The sequence below is a fragment of the Panthera tigris genome, chromosome A1 (assembly GCF_018350195.1).
Source record: "Panthera tigris isolate Pti1 chromosome A1, P.tigris_Pti1_mat1.1, whole genome shotgun sequence".
Lineage (NCBI taxonomy): Eukaryota > Metazoa > Chordata > Mammalia > Carnivora > Felidae > Panthera > Panthera tigris.
Window position 1 is genome coordinate 68,998,496 of NC_056660.1, and position 23,213 is coordinate 69,021,708.

At 44.4% G+C, this 23,213-nt stretch overlaps 1 protein-coding gene across 3 annotated transcripts in view; it reads left to right on the forward strand.

The window, feature by feature from the left end:
- FARP1 (FERM, ARH/RhoGEF and pleckstrin domain protein 1) overlaps window positions 1-23,213 on the forward strand; it is a 296,010-nt gene that overhangs the window by 196,243 nt on the left and 76,554 nt on the right. For all 3 annotated transcript variants that reach the window (XM_042979513.1, XM_042979519.1, XM_042979509.1), the window contains exons 4-5: window positions 19,153-19,195; window positions 21,694-21,772. In XM_042979513.1, coding sequence (XP_042835447.1) covers window positions 19,153-19,195; window positions 21,694-21,772 — 122 coding nt within the window. The remainder of the gene's footprint in view (window positions 1-19,152; window positions 19,196-21,693; window positions 21,773-23,213) is intronic.

Genomic DNA, 23,213 nt, shown 5'->3' on the forward strand with positions numbered 1-23,213 from the left:
TTACCAGTTGCTTCTGTACCCTTCTAATAAAAGTCTGCTTATGTGTCTGTACACACACATTTTTTTTAAGTTTATTATTATTATTATTATTATTATTATTTTTGAGAGAGAGAGAGAAAGAGTGAGAGAGAGCAGAGAAGGTGCAGAGGGAGAATTCCAAGCTCTGAACTCTCAGTACAGAGCCCAATACTGGGCTGGATCCCATGAACCTCAAGATCATGACCTGAGCTAAAATCAAGAGTCTGACGCTTAACTGACTGAGCCACCCAGGAGCCCCACATGCATACTTTTGAAACACACTAATGTGTGGAAACAACATATAATGACATGTACCTTACACTCTACTTCAGTTAATGTATCATGAAGATCTCTTCTTTCCCATGCATAGAATCCCCTGCCTTCTTCTCCATTGCACGCTATTCCGCTGAATAGACATGACCGTGATTTACATCTGTTGTAGATGATGGGGTACTTAGTTTGTTTCTAGTCTCTTGCTTTTACAACAAAGGAAGCTACCGCAAGTACACTGAAGCTTACGTTCAAGTTTCAGTACGTGGGATCCAAGGGCATGGGGTTGCCTAATCCGTAGGTTTGATCATTGTAAAATTTGAAAAATATGTCATGCTCTTTACAAAGGTTTCGCCCATTTGAACCCAAAAGTTAGAACATAGCTTATTGTTCCTTTTGTGTTTTGGCTAATGGCACTTTCTTAAGGCTGTATCTGATTCTTGTATTAGACACTCTATGCAACTATAAGTTCATTGACTGTATTTCTGTTTATTCTTCCATTCTGTATACAGAGTAGCTAGGACTTGCTAGCCACTGCTCCAGGGATCCGGTAATTAGGGTGCAGGGAATGTATGATCCGGGCGGGGTGTCAAGCTTAGTCAGTGACCAGCACAGGGCATGTGACAGGTGTTTTCCATTGGAGCCAGGGAGCATTGGGCAGTGGGGGTAACAAATAACATTGGTGTTCAGGAAATCCTTCCCAGATACTACAAAGCTGAGTCCCATGAGGCCAGTAGGAGTTGACCTAATAGAAAGTGTTCCATGGAAGCCTAGGTGTCTCAGTTGGTTAAGCATCCAACTTTGGCTCAGGTCATGATCTCACGGTTCGTGGGTTCGAGCCCCGTGTCGGGCTCTGTGTTGACAGCTCAGAGCCCAGAGCTTGCTTCGGATTCTGTGTCTCCCCCTCTCTCTCTGCCCCTTCCCCACTCGTGCTCCCTGTCTCTCTCTCAAGAATAAATAAACATTAAAAATAATAGAATGTTCCAGCGTGAGGGGGGACCCATATATAAAGAGCAGAAAACAACCTGCAGGAACGTGCAAGGAAGGCTGGGGGTGACAGGTAAGGAGGAGAGGCTCAGGTGAAGGAGGTGAGAAAGAGGAAACTGAAAAGTAGGCAGGGAGCCACATCTCGAAGGACTTTTATACCATTGTCGTCCAGTAAAAATAAAATATGAGCCACGTATGTAATTTCACATTTTCTAGCAGTTTTGTTTAAAAAAAAAAAGTGAAATTAAAAGTATTTGTAACTTAATGTAATACGTCCAAAACCATTACCATTTCAACATGTGATCAGGAGCAAAAACTATGAATAAACTATTTCACATTTTTTCATGCGGAGCCTTTGAGTCTGGTGTGCATCCAACACAGACCCTCTTGATTCATGCCATCCGCATTGCAGGTGCTCAGGAGACACGTGTAGCTAGCAGCTATTGTGTGGGACAGCACAGTTCTGTACCAAGCTCGTGTGTTTGGGAAGCTGTCAGTGTGTTTTAAAGGGAACATGGTATGATCTGGTTTATGGTTTAGAAAGAGGACTGGGCTGGACTGCAATAGGAAAAGACTAGAATCAGGAAGGCCGTTAGGGGTTTGCTGTGTTTCTGGCTGGAGGCGTAGCGGCAAGGGATTACGGGAGAACCGAGGTGGTGGGCTGGAGCGAGATGGGTGGATTCAAGAGGTTTTGGAGGAGGAGGTGGTTGGGGATGTGACTGAATGGATGGGCTTGTGAGAGAAAGCAGGCTCAGAGCAGCTGGGTTTTCCAGCTTTGCCATCTGGGGGACAGTGGTACCAATCGCTGGGGATGAAAGCCTCACCATGTCTGGGAAGAGATAAAGACAATGAGTTCCATCCCAGACATGAGGACTTGGGGGTGTCAGTGGACATCCCAGTGGAGACATCCAGTGGGCAGGGCCTGTGGGTGTATTTTCCAGAGCACAGGAAAGAGATGTGAGCTGAAATAGAGATTTAAGGCTCATAGGACTATTTTTTTAATTAAATGTTTATTTTGAGAGAGAGTGTGTGTGTGCACACAAGCAGGGGAGAGGCAGAGAGAGAATCTCAGCCAGGCTCCTCAGTGTCAGCATGGAGCCCGACGCAGGACTCAATCTCATAAAGTGTGAGATCATGACCTGAGCCGAAATAAAGAGTTGGACGCTTAACTGACTGAGCCACTCAGGCTCCCCCGCAAGATTATTTTAAATATTAATTGAAGTTCTGAAACTGGATGAGAGCGTAGAGAGTAGAAAGGAAGCCAGCGTGGAACACCAGCATTTAAGGGATGGACAGAGAGGGAAGAACTCTCATAGGAGGTGCAGATGGGGAGGAGGAAAACCAGGAGAGGGACTCGTCACAGCAAAGGAAGAGAGTGTTGCGAGGAAGACATACACAGGAGGCGAGTGGGTAGATGGTGAATGAACCAATCTGTCACATACCTAAAAGTGGGTGTGAATAGTGTTTTCTCAGCTTATTCCTGTCTCCAAATACTCTTCGCCATTTCCTCGTACTTAAATTAAACTTTAAGCCTCCCTGACTCCCAGTCCTTTTTCATATGGCGCATGACCACAGATGGGCCAAATCTAATTCTGCATTCTATTTATCCAACAAATTTCTTGTGCCTACACGGCCTCAGTCCTCATACTTTATATCATGGAAGACACGTGATACAAAGTGACAGCAAGAGGAGGTTATGGTTTCCATTCATTAGAAGTGCACAGCTTGAAAGAAAAAAAAAAGTGCACAGCTTGGTAAGAGAGACAAGGAAACAAATAATTACAATACCGTGTTGTAAGTTCTATGGAACATTGTTTCATAAACTTTTTTTGTGTTAAAATAATGATTCTCAGAACACTGGAGGATATGCTATCTCATTATTTCTAACACCTTTGCCTGAATTACTACAAGGTCCTAGTGGCTTCCCTGACTCCATTCTTGCCCTGTTTGAGCCAGCTGGAGATGCCTTTCTAAACGAAAAATAGTAGTGTTGAGGGCACTAAGATTCTCATAACTGTTCTGTATCTGGGTCAGCCAACTAGCTAATGGTGGAGCTGAGATTCTAACTATGTTCTTCTGACCCCAAGTTCAGTGCCTTTCTAAAATTTACAAACCTGTTCATCTTCCTGTGCACCAGCACCTGTGCTGGTGACTTTTAAGTTTTATCGTGCTTGATTTTTATGATCTCACTGCTTTCTTGTAATATGTTCAGCTGTAAAATACAGAAAACCTAGTAACGATGACCAAAAAAACAGGTGTTTATTTGTCGCATGTAACACACAAAAAAAGCCACCACGTGAGTGCTTACCATGTGCCAGACTGTTCTGGTTCCTGTGGACACAACAGCTAACATGGCCCATATTCTAAAGCAAGGATCAGTACGCTTTACAAAGGGCCAGATAATAAATACTATATTAAGGCTTTGCAGGCTGTAGGGTCTCTGTTGCCGCTACTCAAGTCTGCCCTTATAGTGCGGAAGCAGCCATGGGCGATATGTAAATGAATAGATGGGCTTTGTTCCAATAAAACTTTATTTAGGATACAGGAAGCCACAGTTTGCTAACACGTGCCCTGGAGAGTAATACCTCGTTGCAAGGCATCATATTAGTTTTACCTACAGTATTTCATTCATTCCAGGAAGTGCCCATCATATACCCTTTTTCTGATGAGGAAGCTAAAGCTTAAAGGGGTTAAGTCCTCGTCCAGAGGTTCACAGCTAGGAAATGCCATAGCTTTGATTCAAGTTCAGTTCTGTCTAAACACAAGCCCATGCTGTCCATCATCCTTCCATTCTGACAATATTTCCATATTTTATTCTCTGTCAATTACAAAATCCCAACCCGACAGTTAACTTTATAAAATTTAAGAAAGAAGTTGTTGCGACAGTTAATCTGTCATTGTTAGGTGAGGCAGTAGAGGTGACTGGAGAAGGGTACAAGGAGGGATTCTGGGGCCGTTGGCCGTGCTCTGTTTCTTAATCTGGGTGCTGGTTCTACGCGTGCAATCAGCATGTAAAAATTCAGTGAGCTGTATGCTTACTACATGTGCACCGTGTGTGTATAAAATGTCAATAAGGGGCACCTGGTTGGCTCAGTATGTTAAGCATCCCACTTTGGCTCAGGTCGTGATCTCAGGGTTTGTGAGTCTGAGCCTCATAACGGGCTCTGTGCTGATGTCAGCGTGCAGCTCGCTTCAGATCCTCTGTCCTCGTCACTCTGCCCCTCCCTCCCCCAAAATAAATGAACACTTAAAAAACAGAACATCAGTTAAACTTTATCCCCAAAACTCAATGAAATAAAAGCACAGAGGAGCAGAAATAATGACCAAAAAGTATCCAGAGGCTGAACGGAGGGGTCTGGCTGGGTTTTCATCTCTGCTCTTAGTAAAGGTGCTTGGGAATTTAAGATAGGTATCCAGTAGTTTCTATTGCCTTCTGAGATTCTGTCGATTTCTAGTGGGGTGGTGTTTTGTAGCAGCCCAGGAAAGGAGCTCTGCAGGTCCAACTGTCAGCCCTCAAGTCCCTGGAGCAGGGTGACCGGAGCAGGGGGCTGGCCTCGCTGACCCTCGCTCTGCACGTGGGTAGAAATGAGGGAAGAGTGCCCAACTTGTGGAGTTTTTGAAAGGCTCATATGTGATAATGTCAATCAGCACATGTAGGGGTGCCTGGGTGGCTCAGTCGGTTAAGCGTCCGACTTCAGCTCAGGTCACGATCTCATGGTCCGTGAGTTCGAGCCCCGCGTCGGGCTCTGGGCTGATGGCTCAGAGCCTGGAGCCTGCTTCCGATTCTGTGTCTCCCTCTCTCTCTCTGCTCCTCCCCTGTTCATGCTCTGTCTCTCTCTGTCTCAAAAATAAATTAAAAACGTTAAAAAAATTAAAAAAAAAATCAGCACATGTAATCCCTGTGTCTGGGACCTACTCGAGTGTTCAGAAAGTGTTAGTTACGGAAACTCTGATCATTCCCATTTTTTAAATTGCCAAGAGCAGCTAACGTAAGTGTTAGCGTGTTAACCACCTTTGAGTGGACAGTACGATAGTGTTAACTGTATCCACATTGTGCCACATCTTAAAAACCCGAAATTCCGTGCCCGTGATACAGCTCTCTTGTCCTCCCCCCAGCCCCTGGCAGTCACCAACCTACTTTCCGTCTCTGTGAGTTTGACTACTCTAGATCCCTCTAAGTGGACTCCCACAGTGTTTGTCTTTTTGCGACTGGCTTGTTTCACGGAGCATGATGTGAGGTTCCCCCACGGTGTAGCATATGACAGGGTATCCATGCTTTTTGAGGCTCGGTGATATTCTGTTGTATGGCTGTCCCACGTTGTGTGTGCCCGTTCATCTGTTGGTGGACGTTGAGGTTGCTTCCACCCCTCGGTGGTTGTGAAAAACGCTGCGGTGCACACAGACATATTATCGTTTTTTAAATGCTACTGTTGTGATTATTACCTTTACTGGGCTTCCTCTGGGAGGCCGTTTACTTGTCTGCCAAACCAAGGAGAAGCCTGGTGGGTCTCAAAATGTCTGAACGTGGGCCGTCACAGCTGGCCTTGCCCATGGGCCTGTGCCTGTTACGGGCGAAACTAGGATCCCAGAGTCCCTGGCACACAGAATTGTGGACCTTTGTGCCTAGACGGTAGGCTCACATCTGAGCCCAGCCTTCCGCCCCTTGTCTCGTTTCCATCACATGAAACACCCACGTCAGGGCAGGCCATTCTGCAAGGGTTTGAAAAAAGCCTCGGGGAGAAGGAGTACTTTCTGTGGTCTAAGATGTGTTTCTCAGGATGGGAAATAAACTAGTGATAATTAGTAATCAATTGCGCTCTACCCTTAATTAGACTTGTCCTGTGGCTTGCCAGTTAATAGAGTTGGTTGCTGTGTTTACATGCAAGTTTGGCCTGCCCTTGGCTTTGAGTCCAGGAAGCCGTGCCCGGGAGATTGCCCCACAGGAGCAGAGAGATCTTTTCATCAGCTTTTTTTATGGATTGGTCTTTTCCGTGGCAGAAATGCTATTGATCCTAGGAGTCAAGACTCTGTCCTTAATATGCCAGCTAATTGGTAGCTAGACTGTAAGGGCTGGTAAAAGGCCAGAAAAACAGTAGCTTGCCATTGGAGTGAACTCAGAGACCTTGGCCTGGCTGCCCTTGGACTCTGCTGCACACCTGAATGCATCTCATTTGTTCTTCTTATGAGAGGTTGGCAAAAAGCCAGACAGTAAATGGATTGGGTTTTGCGGGCCATACCGTCTCCATGGCAACCACCCAACACTGCCATCACAGCACAAAAACGGCCATGGACAATATCTAAATAGATGTGCATGGTTGTGTCCCAATAAAACTTTACTTAGGGGCATGGATATTTGAATTTCAGAGTTTTCACATCATGAAATACACTCCTTTGTTTTTTGGTTTTTGTTTTTTTTTCTTTCCAATCACGAGAAGTGTAAAGGCCGGTCTTGGCTGTACCAAAACACATGATAGTCAGGATTTGGCCCATGAGCCTTAGTTGGCCAATCTCTGCTTTAAAATATTTCTCTGAGGTGGGTGTTTTATCATCTCCATGTTACAGTGAGAAGGTTCAGAGAGGTAACTTGCCCGATACTTGACAATGATCTTTATAACCAGGATTTTCACACAAGCCTGTCTCAGCAAGCCGCTCTCTGCTACGCTTGGCTGCCTTTCCTCACACTGGTCCCTCCCAGAGAGCTGTGTGAGCCTCAGTGGTAGAGATAGGTGTATAATAAGATTTATCTCATCAGCCTGTTGAGGATCCCGGGAAGGGCATGCATCGTGGCTTGTAAATCTCTGTTTGAACATTTGTTTTGTTATATAGCAGCTGGGCAGATACTGAACCTCTTTGATTTTGTACTTTATCTGGAAAATGGGATTAATAAGTGGTGATTTTACAAGATTGTCATGAGGATTAATTCTGATACTTTACAGTCACAAGCCCAGCAGGATTCCTGCGCGTGGGAGGTACTCGGATATCTGTTGTATCTTGTGCTTGCCTTCTAACTCAGAAACCAGAGAAGTTGGCCCACCAGTGTTTTGTTAAAGCCACAGTGCTTACTGATCTGATAAAATGGTTCCAGTGTCTAATGCGTGCTGATAAAGCTCAGGAAGAAGATGGGCATCTTATTGTTTAGTTTATATTTTATATTTATATTTTATATGGTCACTTTCGGTGAGGACACTCTTTCTGGCTTGTAGAGGTTTACCTTCTCACGGTGTCCTCACATGACAGAGACCGAGATCTTCCTCCTCTTATAAGGCCACAGTTCTATCTTTTTATGACTTTATTCAACTTTAATTAACTTCTGAACACCTTTTCTCCAGAGACAGTCACATAGCGAGGTTAGGGCTTCAACATAAGAATTTTGGAGGGACGCATTTCACTCTGTAGTTGCAGACTTGCTTTCTAGGGGCTTGAAGCCATAGAAACCATGGCTACATCCCTTGTTGGTGGTTTCCCAGCCCCACTGGCGTTGGCCAGATTTCCTTCCCGTATGCTTAGTAGCAGCCTCCTGTCCTGACGTTGCTTCTTCCCCCGGGGGTCTGAGGGCATCTACATCCCAGAGGGGGTCTTTGTGGACACATGCCAGGTGTAAAGGATGAAGACTTGCTGAGCCACAGACAGATGGAAGTTTGGGAACCCAGCAGAAATGAGGCCGTGGGGTGCCTCTGTCATCACACATCACCAGCAGCACCGTGGTGTGAGGCCACGATGGCTGGGTCGATGGGGCAGTTCTCAGAGGAGGCAAAGCTTTCCTTGAGCAGAGAGTCTAGGAGAAGGATGGATCACGGGAAAAATAGAGCAATGGGCAACCTTCCATTTCTTAAGCTGGAGAGATACGTGGGGTTTTTTGTTCTCATTTGTTTTTTAATTAATTGACTTTTTAAAAAAATGTTAACTTTACAGAAAAACTGGACAGAAAGTAAAGAGAGGTACCGTATACTGACCCCCCCCAAATGCACAGGGTCCCTTATTTTTTAACATCTTGCAGTCGTGTGATATGTGTATTATAATTGTTGAGCAAGTATTAACATATTACAGTCCAAAGTTTACATTAGTGTCCGTTCTTTGTGTTGTATATGCTATCGGTTTTGACAAATGTCTTTGACATGTGTCCACCATCAAAGTATCATAAAGAATAGTTTCTCTTCCCTAAAAATGTCCTCTGCTCTACCTACGGATCCCTCCCTCCTCTCTGAGGCCCTCACAACCACTGATCTTATCCTTCAGTATTTTTTTATTTTCTGTATTCTTGATGCTTTGGCATCTGGGCCTTGCTGACTGGGAAGAGAGTGCCCTTCCCAGGACTAGTGAGAAGTATTAAAATCTCAGACTCTGTGGATTTTTCTGTTTCTCTTTGCTATTACATCACTTTTTGCTTCATGTATTTTGAAGTTCTGTTTTTAAGTGTATAAATACTTAAGATTTTCCTACCCTCTGAATTAATTGACACCTTTGTTATGAAAAAAATTCCTTCTTTATCCCTGGTGATATTCTTTGTTCTGATATTTACCTTGATACTGATATAGCTGCTGTAATTTTTTAAAATTACTGGTTGCATAATATACGTTTTTCATTCTTTTCCTTTTAACTTTTTTGCATCTTTATATTGCAGTGTGTTTCTTAAAGGTAGCATACATTTGGGCCTTGCCTTTTTGTCCAGTCTAACAATCCTGCTTTTTAATTGGGGGTGTTTAGAACATTTACATTTAATGTGATTGCTGATATGATTTAAATGGGGCATCTTGCTATTTTCTCTTCGTCTTACCCATTCTTCCTTTTTTTGGCCTGTCTTTTGATTAATTAAATATTTCAGTGATTCCATTTTACCTTCTTTGTTGGCTTATAATCTATAACTCTTTCATTTGTAACTTTCATAGTTGCTTTTGGGTTCATAATACACACTTTCAACTTATCAGGGCCTGTCTTTAAGAGAGATTATGCCACTTCACCTACAGTATAAGAACTTACAGTAGTATACTTCCATTTTCCCTTTTCTGATTTTTTTTGCTATTTTTGTCATATTATTTTCTTTTACAAAAGTTATGAATCCCACACTACGTTGTTATTTTTACCAGTCAGTTGTCTATGAATAATATTAAAAATGTCTCAGATATTGTATATATTAACCACACAATTGACATTTTGGTGTCCCTCGTTCCTTTGTGTAGACACAGATTTCCATCTGATATTATTTTCTTTCTGCCTGAAGGACTTCCTTTAACATTTCTTCTTGTACAGCCCTGCTGGCAATGACTTCTCTCAGCTTTCATATGTTTGAGTCCTTATTTTGCCTTCTGTTTTGAAAGACATTTTTGCTGGGTATAAAATTCTAATAATTTTGTTCTTCAAGGGCATTAAAATCTTGCCCCATTGCATTCCCACTTGCATTGTTTCTGGCAAGAAGTCTGCTGTCATTTTTACCTTTGTTCCTTTGTGCATAATCTTCTTTGGCTGTTTATTTATATTATTTATTTAGAGAGAGAGATTGCAAGCAGGGAAGAGAGGCAGAGGGAAAGAGAGAGAGAATCGTAAGCTTGGGGCTTGATCCCATGACCTTGGGATCATGACCTGAGCTGAAATCAATCGACTGAGCCACCCAGGTGCCCCATATCTGGCTGATTTTAAGATTGCCTCTTTACTGCTGTTTTTGAGCAGTTTGGTGATGATGTGCTTCCATGCACTTTTCTTCACATTTCTTAGGCTGGAGATTTTCTGAGCTTTTTGAATCTGTTGGGTTTACAGTTTTCACCAAATTTGGAAAATTTTCAGCTGTTCTTTCTTTTCATTTTTTGTCCTGTTTTTTGCCCCCTCCACTGCCACCTCCTGTCCTTTGTGACTCCAGTGCCATGCATGTTAGGATGCCTAAAGTTGTTCTACAGTTCTGTGATGCGCTATTAATGTCTTGGTTATCTTTCTATTTCATTTTGAATTGTTTCTATTGCTGCATCCTCAAGTTCATTAGTATTTTTTCTGCAAGGTCTAATCTGATTTTCATCTTATCGTGTGTGTGTGTGTTAATCTCCCAATGTGTTTTTTATCTCTAGAGGTTTCATCTGGGTCTTTTTATGTTTTCTATATCTCAACTTTGAACATAAGGAATACAGTTATAATAACTGTCTTTATGTCCTTCTTCTGCTAATTATAATGCCTGCATTCCAGGTCAGAGTGTTTTGTCTGATTATGGGTCCTGTTTTCCTGCTTCCTTGTGTGTCTGGTGATTTTTCTTTATTGGATGTCAGATATTGTAAATTTTACCTTGTTGAGTACTGGATAGTTTTATATTCCTATAAATTTTTATTGAGTGTTCTGGGATGCAATTAAGTTATTTGGAAACCATTTAATCCTCTCATATCTGGCTTTTAAGCACATTAAATGGGTCTCATGTACTGTATAGTCCGGGGTTAATTATTCCTCAGTGCTAAGGGATGACTCTTCAGTACTCTGCCCAGTGCCCAGAATCCTCGGGTTGTCTGATATTGCTGGTGAGAATTGGTAGTGTTCCTGACTCTGTGAGCACCAGGCACTGATACCTTGAATCTTTTCATTGGTTCTTTCTCCCAAATCTTGGGTACTTTCTTCACAAGTTGACATTGATCAGTATTCAGCTGATTACTCAATGGGAACCTTCTATACTCTTTCTATACTCTTCTAAATGATCTTTCTGGAGGGAGCTTCCTACTCTTTATTACTCGCCCCCCCCCCCCCCCCCCCCCCCCCCCCCCCCCCGTGATCTGTCAGCCCCACCTTTTCAACTCATGGATTTTTCCGGGTTTTTCTTCTCTGTACCACAGCCTGGAAACCTAATGTACACAGAAGTCTAGGGCAAGTGTAGGGATCGTGATTTTATTTTGTCTCTGAGGGATCACAGTTTCTCATTGTCTGGTGTCCTCAGCCTTCAGATATGTTGTGCTAAGTATGTTTTTCCCTTTTTTTTTTTTTTATTTTTGTTTATTTGTTTTTCCTGTAGGAAGATAAATCCAGTCTCTGTAAATCTATGACAGAATCAAAAATCTCTAATTGGTTTAAAAAGAAAGCCACACTTAACATTAATATTAAAAATTACATTTAAACAAATTATTACAAACAAATTCAAAGTAAAGTTATTTCTTGTTGGAATTAGCTTGTGGAAAGACTACTTTGTTGCAATGAATTCTAGACACTAGATAATTTTCTATAACATTTTATCTGGCTCCTATATATGTTATAGGTGATGAAATATTTTTGTATGCAGTTTTTAAAAATTTTTTTAATGTTTGTTTATTTTTGAGAGAAAGAGAGATCATGAGTGAGGGAGGGGCAGAGAGAGAGGGAGACACAGAATCGGAAGCAGGCTCCAGGCCCTGAGCTGTCAGCACAGAACCCGATGTGAGGCTTGAACTCACGAGCCACGAGATCATGACCTGAGATGAAGTCAGACGCTTAGCTGACTGAGCCACCCAGGCGCCCCTGTTGTATGCAGTTTTGATTTTTATTTAAAAAAAAATTTTTTTTTACATTTATTTATTTTTGAGAAACAGAGTGAGACAAAGCGTGAGCGGGGGAGAGGCAGAGAGAGAAGGAGACACAGAATCTGAAGCAGGCTCCAGGCTCTGAGCAAGCCGTCAGCACAGAGCCTGATGCGGGGCTCGAACCCACAAACTGTGAAATCATGACCTGAGCCGAAGTCGGATGCTCAACCGACTGAGCCGCCCAGGCACCCTGCAGTTTTGATTTTTAAACCTGAAGAGGAGAGCTGAGCTTTTGTTGAGTCTGTTAGCTTTTAGAGGGGCAGCATATTATGTTACAGAAAAAGCACAGATTTGGGGTCAAATGGACTTGATGTTGAATCTCAGCTATGTGTGACCTTGGGCAGCTTAAATAAGCTTTCTGAGCTTGGCTTCCTGCCTGTGTAAAATGACCATATTGTTAGGAGCATTAAATGAGAATTTATAAAGCACCTGTTTAGTGCCTGGCATGCAGGAGGTGCCCAAGAAACAGTCTCTTCCCAGTGCCCTTCCTGAAAGATATCTAGTAACTGAGTCTCTTTTAATAAGAACCTTTCCAAAATACTTCCAATATTTTAGTTGCCTGCAAAATCTGCCTAAAATGTCACTCACCAACATGATAGGGGCTAAAAAGGTTTAGGGAAAGAACAGAAACCGCTTTGGGAGCAGTGGCTCATCTTGCCCTGCCTTTCATAACTAGGCAGTAAAGTGTTGTTCTCACTTAACCCTAACATTAACAGAAGAAGATCAGAGGAAAAAAGGGAACCTGACTGAAATGTAGGCAAATGGGAGAACACTGGGCTGGGAAGCTGTGTTGATACCAAATTGTGGAAGATAGATGTTATAGGCTGAGTTGTGGCCTCCTAAAATTTCTTTGTTGAAGCTCTAACACGCAGTACCTCAGAATGAAACTGTACTTGAGGATAGGACCTTTAAAGAGGTGGTTAATGGGTGCCTAGGTGGCTCAGTCGGTTAAACATCTGACTTCGGCTGAGGTCGTGATCTCGTGGTTCACAGAGCCCCCGTCAGGCTCTGTGCTGACAGAGCAGCTGGAGCCTGCTTCGGATTCTATATCTCCCTGTGTCTATTTGTCTGTCTGTCCGTCTCTGTCTCTCTCTCTCTCTTTCAAAAGTAAATAAAGATTTTTTAAAAAAAGAGAGATGGTTAAGTTAAAATGAGGCCATTAGAGTGGGCCCTAATCCACTGACACTTGTCACTTTACAAAGAGGAAATTTGGACATACCAGAGAGACACCTGGAGTATGTGTGCACAGAACGATGGTCGTGGGTGTGCACATCCGGAAGGCAGACATTTATTTACAAGTCGAGGGAGGCCTCGGGAGAAACCCAACCCATGACACCATGAGCCTCCAGATCTGTTGTCCAAGCCACCGGGTCCGTGGTTGTCGGGCATGGTGGCCCCAGCAGCCTCTTCTATGGGCCTTCAAACCCCAGCAAGGGAAGTTCCCTGATTCAGTGGGTTGTACTGATTGGAATGACGTTTCTAGAAATCCATTCATTTAAACCAAATCCCTGTATAGTCAGGTAGCATGGATGTGCTCTGGAGCCTAGCTGCATGGTGTTAGAGAAGACAGGGAAGTGTGGCCTGGTGGAAGGGGTGGGTGGGGCGATTAGACATGGAGATCATTACAGTTGTGACCGTCTGGAGATCCATCGGTGGGGAAGGATAGGTGATGGTGCCTTTGTTGCCTTTTTAACTTGTCTGGAACTTGTTTCTGTCCTGCTTAGGTTCAGTGAACAAGTGATTGGTCTAAGATGACCTAGTCTAGTCTAGATGCTTCCCAGCCGCCTTCCCCATATAGCAAACTTCAATGCTTTAACTCTGGTCAGGCGGCAGCCTTATTTTTCTTGTTCCCTGTAGCTCATCCATTTATAGTAGTTTAAATTTTTTTTTTTTAACGTTTATTTATTTTTGAGACAGAGACAGAGCATGAACAGGGGAGGGTCAGAGAGAGGGAGACACAGAATCTGAATCAGGCTCCAGGCTCCGAGCTGTCAGCACAGAGCCCGACACGGGGCTCAAACTCACGGACCGCGAGATCATGACCTGAGCCGAAGTCGGCCGTTTAACCGACTGAGCCACCCAGGCGCCCCCCATTTATAGTAGTTTAAGTCCTGCGTGTGCAAGACCTTTTCTCTGAGCCCCGAAAACATCAATGTAACTGGTAAACGGTGAGGTTCCCGGAGGCCCTGAGTTCTCACCCAGCGGGTCAGCTGTGACGTGATCGATGGCTCGTAGCCTTCTTGCTGCAGAGCTCGACCAAACAGGCTAATTCAGGCCGGTCTGATGTTCCCAGACCTGCGTGTTGTAAAACCACATGCTCAGTTGGCTCCAGTTGGTGATTGTATTCGATGCTTTCCACAGAAATGCCAAAAACAGACGAGAGATGTTTTAAAACAATTCATAAAATTGGCGGCTATGTTGCCAGAGCACAGTTGTTTTGTCCTGAGTGGCTTGTGGAAGTTGAGTAAGAGCTGGCAGTGGGGAAGGTTCGCGGAGACGGTTCCCCGAGGTGGCTGGGAGAGCGCCGGCCTACAGGCTCGTGAGTGGCCGCTTGGCAGCCCTGGGAAATCCCACCAGGGTTCTCCAGTTAACGCGCCGTCCGGTGCAACTATTTCCAGTATTCCCTGCTTGCCTCAGTCCTCCAGGCCTCCCACTTGCCTGGGGAAGCAGAAAGCCTCCACGAGGAACTTCCCTGCTCCCGGCACAGAAATGTAAACTCCCATCTGCCACTGGCCTTTCTGTCTCCCTCAGTGGAATAGCTCTTCCTTCTACCTCAGGCCGTTGCCCTGGGTTTTAGGGCCGTCTTCTCACATCCCTTAGGACATTGGTGACTAACCCTTCTTGCTCATATTCTCAATGCCTTCGCTTTAAAAAAAATTTTTTTTAATGTTTATTATTTTTTCATAGAGAGCATGAGAAGGGCAGAGAGAGAGGGAGTCAGAGGATCCCAAGCAGGCTCTACACAGTCAGCACAGAGCCCGACGCGGGTCTCGAACTCACAAACCTGAGCCAAAGCTGGATGCTCAACCGCCTGAGCCACCCAGGTGCCCCTGAATCCCTCCACTTTTTTAGACTCACCCAGTTTTCTGTGACTCACAAGCAAATAGGGGCGTCTGGCTGGCTCAGTCAGTAGAGCATGCGACTCTTGATCTTGGAATTGTGAGTTCCAGCCCCGTATTAGGCATAGAGATTACTTAAAAACATTTGAAAAACAGAATAATAATAACAAGTAATTCAACAATACCCTTATCTGATCCCTCACCCCCTGTGGCCCTAGTCTCTTGCTGCCTGCCTCTCAGCCAAGCTTCTTGGAAAAGTCTGTGTCCTTCCTGCCTCTTCATCACCCGCCAGACTTTCAGCCCCACCTCTGAGTCAACTCACCAGCAGAACTTTTAGTTCTCATCTTATTTGAACAGTTCTTGGTATATTTCCTTCTGGAAACTGCCTTCCTATGACTTCTGTGACACCACTCTCCTTTTTTCCTTCTGTTCTCATCTGCTTCCACCTGGCTGGTCTGTGGTGGACGTGCCATCGGTGCTCATAGGTTTCATCCTCTGGACTCGGTGAGCCTTATCCTCTGAGTCTCCGTGACGCTTATCCTCTATGGAGTCAGGATGGTGGCGGCTTCTGCTTCTGCTTCCCTTCCTCCTCCCCCTCCTCCCCACCTCGTCCCCCTCCCCCCCCTTCTCCTCACCCTTCTCTTCCTTCTCCCCCCCTTGTCCCCCTCCTCCCCTCCTCCCCCTCCTCCTTTTTTTCTTAGTAGGTTTTTGTTGTTGTTTAGTTTTTTTTAATGTTTTATTTATTTTGAGAGAAAGAGATAGGGCATGAGCAGCGGAGGAGCAGAGATGGAGGGAGAGAGAATCCCAAGCAGGCTACGCGCTATCCTTGCAGAGGTTGACGTGGGGCTCGAACCCTTGAACCATGAGATCATGACCTGAGCTGAAACCAAGAGTTGGATGCTTAAATGACTGAGTCACCTGGGTGCCTTGTGGTGACTTCTAGTGTGAGATCTCCTGTCCAGGCTTCACCTCAGAGCTCCAGACAAGTGCATCCCGCCTTTTCCATACTGTCTCTTGCTCATGAAATCCAAGGGCACCTCAACAAAATCAAAGTGTCCAGAACCTCCATCCTGGCCCCTCTTCCAGCACTCCCATCTTTGTGAATTGTACCAGCATCAGTCCAGATACCCTCAGCAGAAATTCTCGTGTCATTTTGGTCATTGTCTTCTGCCTCAGCCACCATATCCAGTCCATCAGTAAATCCCTGGGGATTTTACCTCTTAAATTTTTCTTAGATCCGCCCACTTCCCCCGACTCTGCTTCTGCATTCCTGGTCCAAAATACCATCCTCTCTTGCCTGCACTATTTGTGTGGTCAGCCTGCCTCTGCTCCAGCCCCTCTGTCTGTTCCCACACTGCCAGATCAGTCTTTTTACAGTGCACATCTGCATGTATCAGCCCTGTGCTTAAATCCTTTACATTGCTCTTAGGATAAGGATGAAGAATCTCAACATGGCTTCCGGGGAGGCTGACCCCTTCCTGACCCACCAGCCCTGCTCTGCAGCTATCCCCTTGCACCTCTGGCACCTGGACAAAGGTTTTACCTGTGTGTCTTCTGTTCCCTTCAGATCTCCACATGACAGCATCTTCAGGGACGTGTTCCCTTCACAATGTCCTGTTTGTATCGGGTCTCCGGTCCCCCTGCCCCCATGCCTGGGTCAGACTGCTCTGCCCCAGACCCTGGGAGTCCTCTGCTCCTCCCTGCATTCCCTTTGGGTCAGGCACGTCTTCACTTTTGTCAGTTTGGGGGAGTTGGTTCCTGTCGCTTCCTCACTAGACCAGAAGCTCCGTGAAGCAGGAGAGCAGCAGATAGGAAATACAGAAATGAGAATTTCATGATAAAATCTTACTGATTGGGGGCGCCTGTGTGGCTCAGTCAGTTGAGCATCCTGCCTCTCAGTTTCTGCTCAGGTCATGATCCCGTGGTTTGTGAGTTCGAGGCCCATGTAGGGCTTTGCACTGACAGTGTGGAGCCTGCTTGGGATTTTCTCTTTATCCCCCTCTCTCTGCCCCTTCCTTTCTTATGCGTGCACATGCATTCTCTGCCCCCACTCCAATCTCTCAAAAATAAATAAACATTTTTTAAAAATTAAAAAAACATTGGGGTGCCTGGGTGGCTCAGTCAGTTGAGCAACTGACTTTGGCTCAGATCATGATCTCATAGTTTGTGGGTTCGAGCCCCGCATCGGGCTCTGTGCTGACAGCTTGGAGCCTGGAGCCTGCTTCAGATTCTGTGTCTCCTTCTTTCTCTGCCCCTCCCCTACTCATGCTCTGCCTCTCTCTGTCTCAGAAATAAATAAACATTAAAAATTTTTTTAATTAAAAAAAAAATTCGGGACGCCTAGGTGGCTTAGTTGGTTAAGTGTCCAATTTCAGCTCTGGTCACAATCTTACAGTTGGTGGGTTCGAGCCCCGTGTCGGGCTCTGTGCTGACAGCTCACAGCCTGGAGCCTGCTTCAGATTCTGTGTCTCCCTCTCTCTCTGCCCCTCCCTCTCTCTCTCTCAAAAATAAATAAACATTAAAAAAATTTTTTTAATTAAACAAAATCTTACTTATTTGAAAAGGTGATGGGGGAAGAGTAACCTAAATAAGCAGAGACTTAAAATTTTTAGTTTTTGCATTATAAGAATTCTTAGTGCTCAATTTAAGGCTAATTTGAATAATGGAGAAAGGCAGAAGACAGGAAGTCGCTCATCTTCCAACCTCCCAAACACATTTTCCCACGTACTTAAATATTCACCAAGAACATAATTTTTAATGCCTGCATGATAATGTGTCATATAAATGTAGACTTATTTTATTTCATTTATTATTGTAAAAATTTTTTACTATCAGCAATGCTAATCACAACATTTTTATTTTACATAAATCTTTGTGCATAAATGTATGATTTACCAAAGTTGCATTACTGGATGAAAGAATATGTATAGGAGCTGTTTTTTTAGGCTTTAGATAATTATTCGTAATTATTCCTTAATTAGTCTCCAGAAACATACCAATTCATTTATTCGCCAATAGAGGTAAGACAGTGTACATTTTCTGCTACCTTTGCTAAATCTGAGAATTATAAAATGCAAATATGTGCATACATAGAGGCATATCTAGATGCAAATGTAATGGGCAGAAGTGGTATTTGATTATTCAGACTTGCGTTTGTAGGGTAAATCACTCCTGAATTTGAACATTTTCCCATTAGCCATTGTTCTTTTTTTTCTCTGTCATTTAGCTGTTATTCTTTGCATAGTTTGGGAGTATTTGGTTTTTCTTGTTATAAATCCTCTTTATATTAGGCACATTAACCTTGCTTTTGTCATACATGCAAATATGAGCTTCAGTAGAACCCTTTTCAAATGACCAGGAATTGAGAGAAAAGCATGTGTGAAATGGGATAATACGGTTAAATTATGTTTTATCAATAAGGGCAGCTGGTTTATCTCCTCTCTCTTTTAATCTTGCCCCCTAAACTGCACATATGTGAAGAGTCTGGACCTTGAAGCTGGATATACCTGGCTTCAGGCCTGGCTCTGCCAGCCCGGGACAAATTACTGGTCTCTACAAGTCTCAGGTTACTCTCCTGGGCAGCAGAAATCCTTCTGACCTTGTCAGAAGGTCAAGAGTGGGGTGCCTGGGTGGCTCAGTCCGTTGCTTGGCTGACTTTGGTTTATGTCATGATCTCGTGGTCTGTGAGTTCAAACCACAGGTCAGGCTCTGTGCTGACAGCTCAGAGCCTGCAACCTGCTTCGGATTCTGTGTCTCCCTCTCTCTCTGCACCTCCCCTGCTCATACTCTATCTCTGTCTCTCAAAAATACACATTAAAAAAAATTTTTTTTAAGAGGTAAAAGCTTATGGAGAGTACCCAGTGCAGAGGTAATATTCTAAACATCCCTTCCCATATCCCTCAAAGGCGTGCTGTTCTGTAAATGTGTGTATGTACACGTATTTTGTTTCATTAAGGAGCCTGCATATTTCACTCAGCTTGTAGCCACACATGCAATCATGCATCTGAGTTTCCTGAGTGGCTAGCTTTGGTGGAACACTGCAGATGACAGGAGACACATTCATAGTTAACCATTTGAATCTGGGAGAGACTGTAGCTTTGAAGCTCAGGGATAATGCCAGCAAATTTGGATCTGTACTATAAAAGCGGTCAGTGATGTAAGATACGCCGTCCTGCAGAGAATAGGAACAGACGGTCTCGAATACTCAAAAAGTATTTTGATTTTAAACAGCTCCAAGTCAAGCCTCCAAATACTTGCATCCTTTCATTGAGAATTTGTCTCATCTGTTTTTTCCTTTGTAGGTGTGGCTGGATCTCTTAAAACCTATTGTCAAGCAGATTAGAAGTAAGTATACACCATGTGTTTAACAGTGATGTTAAATATAAAGCCAGACATTTTCCTCCTCTAGATGTTTGCCCTGTGGCATCCAGCACACTGGTGACACAGATTCTTTTTTTTTTTTTTTCTTTTTTGGCCCCATGATTTCTTTTCATCCACTAATCCATGTGCCATTAAAATGTCTCTTCTGCAGTATTAATATTTAACAATTTGGTAATCAAAACCTTGCTTGGAAAATCAAACCTCATTTTGATTAACGACTAGAGCATGCTGTTAATCTCCAGACTAATTGAGCTTGCCTGGTCTCTGTCCGAGGTTGTTACTGTCACTTTTGAAGGGGAAGGTGCAACCATGTATTCATAAAATTGATGTTAGGTTTTCTGTCCTGCCTCTTCAATGCCTGTGAAATCAGAGTGCACATATTGGTTGCTTGGAAAAATAAAGTGCCTGAAAGCGTGTGTGTGTGTGTGTGTGTGTGTGTGTGTGTGTGTGTGTGTGTCTGAATGGCAGGCAGAACTGAAGGGAGTCTGGCTTGCATTTACAGTATGTGTTGGGGAGGATTAAGGAGGATTTAGGAGAGGAGTGAGGGAAGAAGGCTAGCTTTCTCTGTCCCTTCTCATTGTGCCCCAGGACCAGGACCGTTTCCCTCCTCTCCACTTTGAGGTCAAGCGCAGAGTCAGACAACTCATCCCAAATGCCCCCTCACTGCAGCCACAGCCCGGGCAAAAGTCTGAGGGTAGTAACAGAGGTGCATTCCATTAGTTGAGCTTGAAGCTCCACACTACCTTGCTGGGATCGTTTTAATGTCTGATTAAGAAGCCCCACTGGGCCACTTCTAGCAATTTTTGTGGCTGTACTGAACAGGCACACGGTGTCTGGATGGCCCCCGTGCACTTGAAATGGATGCTGAGCTTCTGTCATTTAAATTAAGCAATTATTGATGCCGAAAATGAAACTGGCATTGTTAGTTTAACATTTACGAGGGTTGCTGGCCAGTGACCTGAGCGTGTTGGGGGGCTGGAGGGTAGGGGCACGTTGCTGGGAGAAGCCCCTAGGCCTGACGGGGGAGGTAGTGAAGCATCCAGAATGATGACGTGTGTCCCTGCAATACCTCCTGGGAAATGCTCACTGTGGCAAGGTGTCTTTTAGCCCGTTGCCAAATACAGACGGAAGACCGCGTCTGTCACTGCTGGGTCCACCCTGGAGTGAGGATTCTCCTTCCGTCTCCGCGTGCTATGGCTAGCTGTGTGAAGCTGTCATTGTGCATTGGGGGATAGCACCTTCCTACTTTCAGGTTTTCTAGGGATCTGTGTGGCCTCAGGGGATCCCTGTGGAGAGGATATAGCATGGTTTTTCCTGTTCTTCCCCATTTTGCTATTGTTACTTTATGATCCAGAGTTGACAGGCGAGGGTTTCTATTAATTGTTAGAGTGAGTGGTCAGGGAAAGGGGGGCCAGTGTCTCCGGGCTTCATTATTTCTGTGCCTTGTTTTTCTCCTCCTTTTTTATATATTGTCTACATCTTCACCTTCTGTCGCTTTTGCGTTTTTTTTCGTAAACTTAAATATGTTATCATAGAAATGATAATACAACATCTGTTTTTTGTGACAGCGAAGGCAGAGCAAAAAAAATTTTTTTCTGCTTTTAGACAGCTGCTGTTAAAATTTGGATTTCGTTATCGTACCTTATATTTTATAGAACATAAACTCATTGCTGTCATTCCAAATGGTAGAACCTACAAGACTCCTCTTATATTGAGCATAAATATATATGTGTGTAGATATATGTATAAAATTTGATCTGTACCTCAAAACAAGCTCTGATTCGGGTTACAAATTATTATGATCTGTTTGACATTTTAATTCTGACAAGTGACCCATCCCATTGATCTTCTCCCTGTCCACCCACCCCAGATCTGCTTCCTGATTTTGCCTGAACTCGTCTGTAAGATGGCTTATAAGACACCTGTGAAGGGCTTCGGCTGACTGGACGAGGGCAGGGTCATGTCGTGTTGATGTTTTTTTCTCCAGCGCTCGGGGAGCACCTGACACATAGATGCTCATATATATTTGATGAACACAGTGGAAGCTGTACCTTGTAGATCATTTGAAGTACTAAATTGTATAACCAATTTACGTTTTCATTACTTCCTCATTGTCGAAAGCCCATATTTTGACTGAAAGGGCCAATTTGATAAATTTTGGAAGACGAATGCCTGTTTTTAAAATCCGGGTACAGTTTAAGTCTTCAGAGAAAAAATGTAATACCTGAATGAAATACTTTTGTCAAAACGTTATTTTATAAGGGCTCTCTGTCTCCCTGCAATATGGAAGTATGAATTAGGAACTGAACTACCTGTTCAGCGACCTGGACGTCAACAGATGGACTCTTGACGGCTTGGAATGAGATCCATTATTTGCTGTATAATATACCTTCCAGAGTCTTTTTCTTTAATTGCATTTGGAACAAATCAAAAATGCTCTACTGTTTTTTGCCCCCTTTTAGGGCCAAAGCATGTTGTTGTGAAGTTTGTGGTGAAATTCTTTCCACCTGACCACACACAACTCCAGGAAGAACTCACAAGGTTAGTGGTTTAGAAACTTGCTCTTTATTGCCACGGGGTGCCGAGGAGAAGGGAAAGTTAATGTTCTCCGTCAACTGATTCAGCATTTTCACAGCATTTATCTGACCCGCATCTGCTCCGTGCTCCCGATGGTGCTGACCAACATGGGGAGAAAGAATGTACCACATTTTCCTTGAATCCTGGGTTTCTGCAAAGCTGTGCTGTGAACTGGTCTTATAACCTATTGCTGTCATATTTCCCTTCTTCTGTCTGTCACATCACGAGACAGTTTGGGGAAGTCAGACCCTGTGAGACCAAGATGTTAACTCCGTTTCTCTCTGTTGCTGCCATGGGCGACTGGACATGAGCTGAAGATCGATTTCTTTGAAAGTTGGCCTAAGTGGGAGAAGCGTGAGCACGGAGTCAGGCCTGCCCTTGTCCCTGTGTGACTGGCCAATTTACTTGTTCCCTCTGCGCTTCTGCTAATGCCCCTGTGTCCGCGCGACCACGCTGGTTGCTTGGCCACGGTTGTTTTGAGGATAAGCAGTCGTATACATAAAGTGGCCAGAACCAGTAGGGATGCTTTTGAATGATAACCATCATCACCCTTATTATTACCAATTTTATAATTTGCACAAGACGCACATATGCTAAAGGAGAACAGAGTCTGGTGGGAATGTGTGAACACACAATGCCTCCCTTTCAAGAGTGCTCTTACAAGTGGTACATTAGTCTGACCAGCCACAGCCCTGCCACCCGTGGCTTTTTTGTTTTTAATGTTTGTTTATTATTTTTGAGAGAGAGAGAGAGAGGGGAGAGGCAGAGAGAGAGGAAGGCACAGAATCTGAAGCAGGCTCCAGGCTCTGAGCTGTCGGCACAGAGCCCAGCGTGGGGCTCGAACTCAAAGACCATGAGCTCATGACCCGAGCCTAAGTCGGACACTCAACCGACTGAGCCACACAGGCGCCCCGTGGCTTTCAGTCTCGTAGCTGATTAGACCAAGCGTGTCACATCCTTCTCCGCACTCTTGGTACAGAGCACAGGATCTTGGATACTGTGGGTGGTTGACCATCATTTAGCAAAGGGGTGAAGCCATTCAGTCAGCAGTACTTACAAAGTGGACACTGTGTGCAAAGCACGGTTCCAGGCACCGGGAACATAGTGGTGAAAAGACAAGCCTGACCCTCAGGGGAGCAGACAAGATGACTGATGAAGCAAGAACTGTCAGATAACAGTAAGGGCTCTATGGGTAACTGAAGGAGAAGGATGTGATAGAAGGTGACCAGGGCACCGCTTGTGATGGCTCAGTCTGCGGTGCCTCTCTGAGGAAGGGATGAGAATCTGTCCCTCCTTTTTGGAGGAAGAGCTTTCCAGGTAGAAGGAACAGCTGGGAGGCGCCTGGGTGGCTCAATCGGTTGAGCGTCCGACTTCGGCTCAGGTCACGATCTCGCGGTTCGTGAGT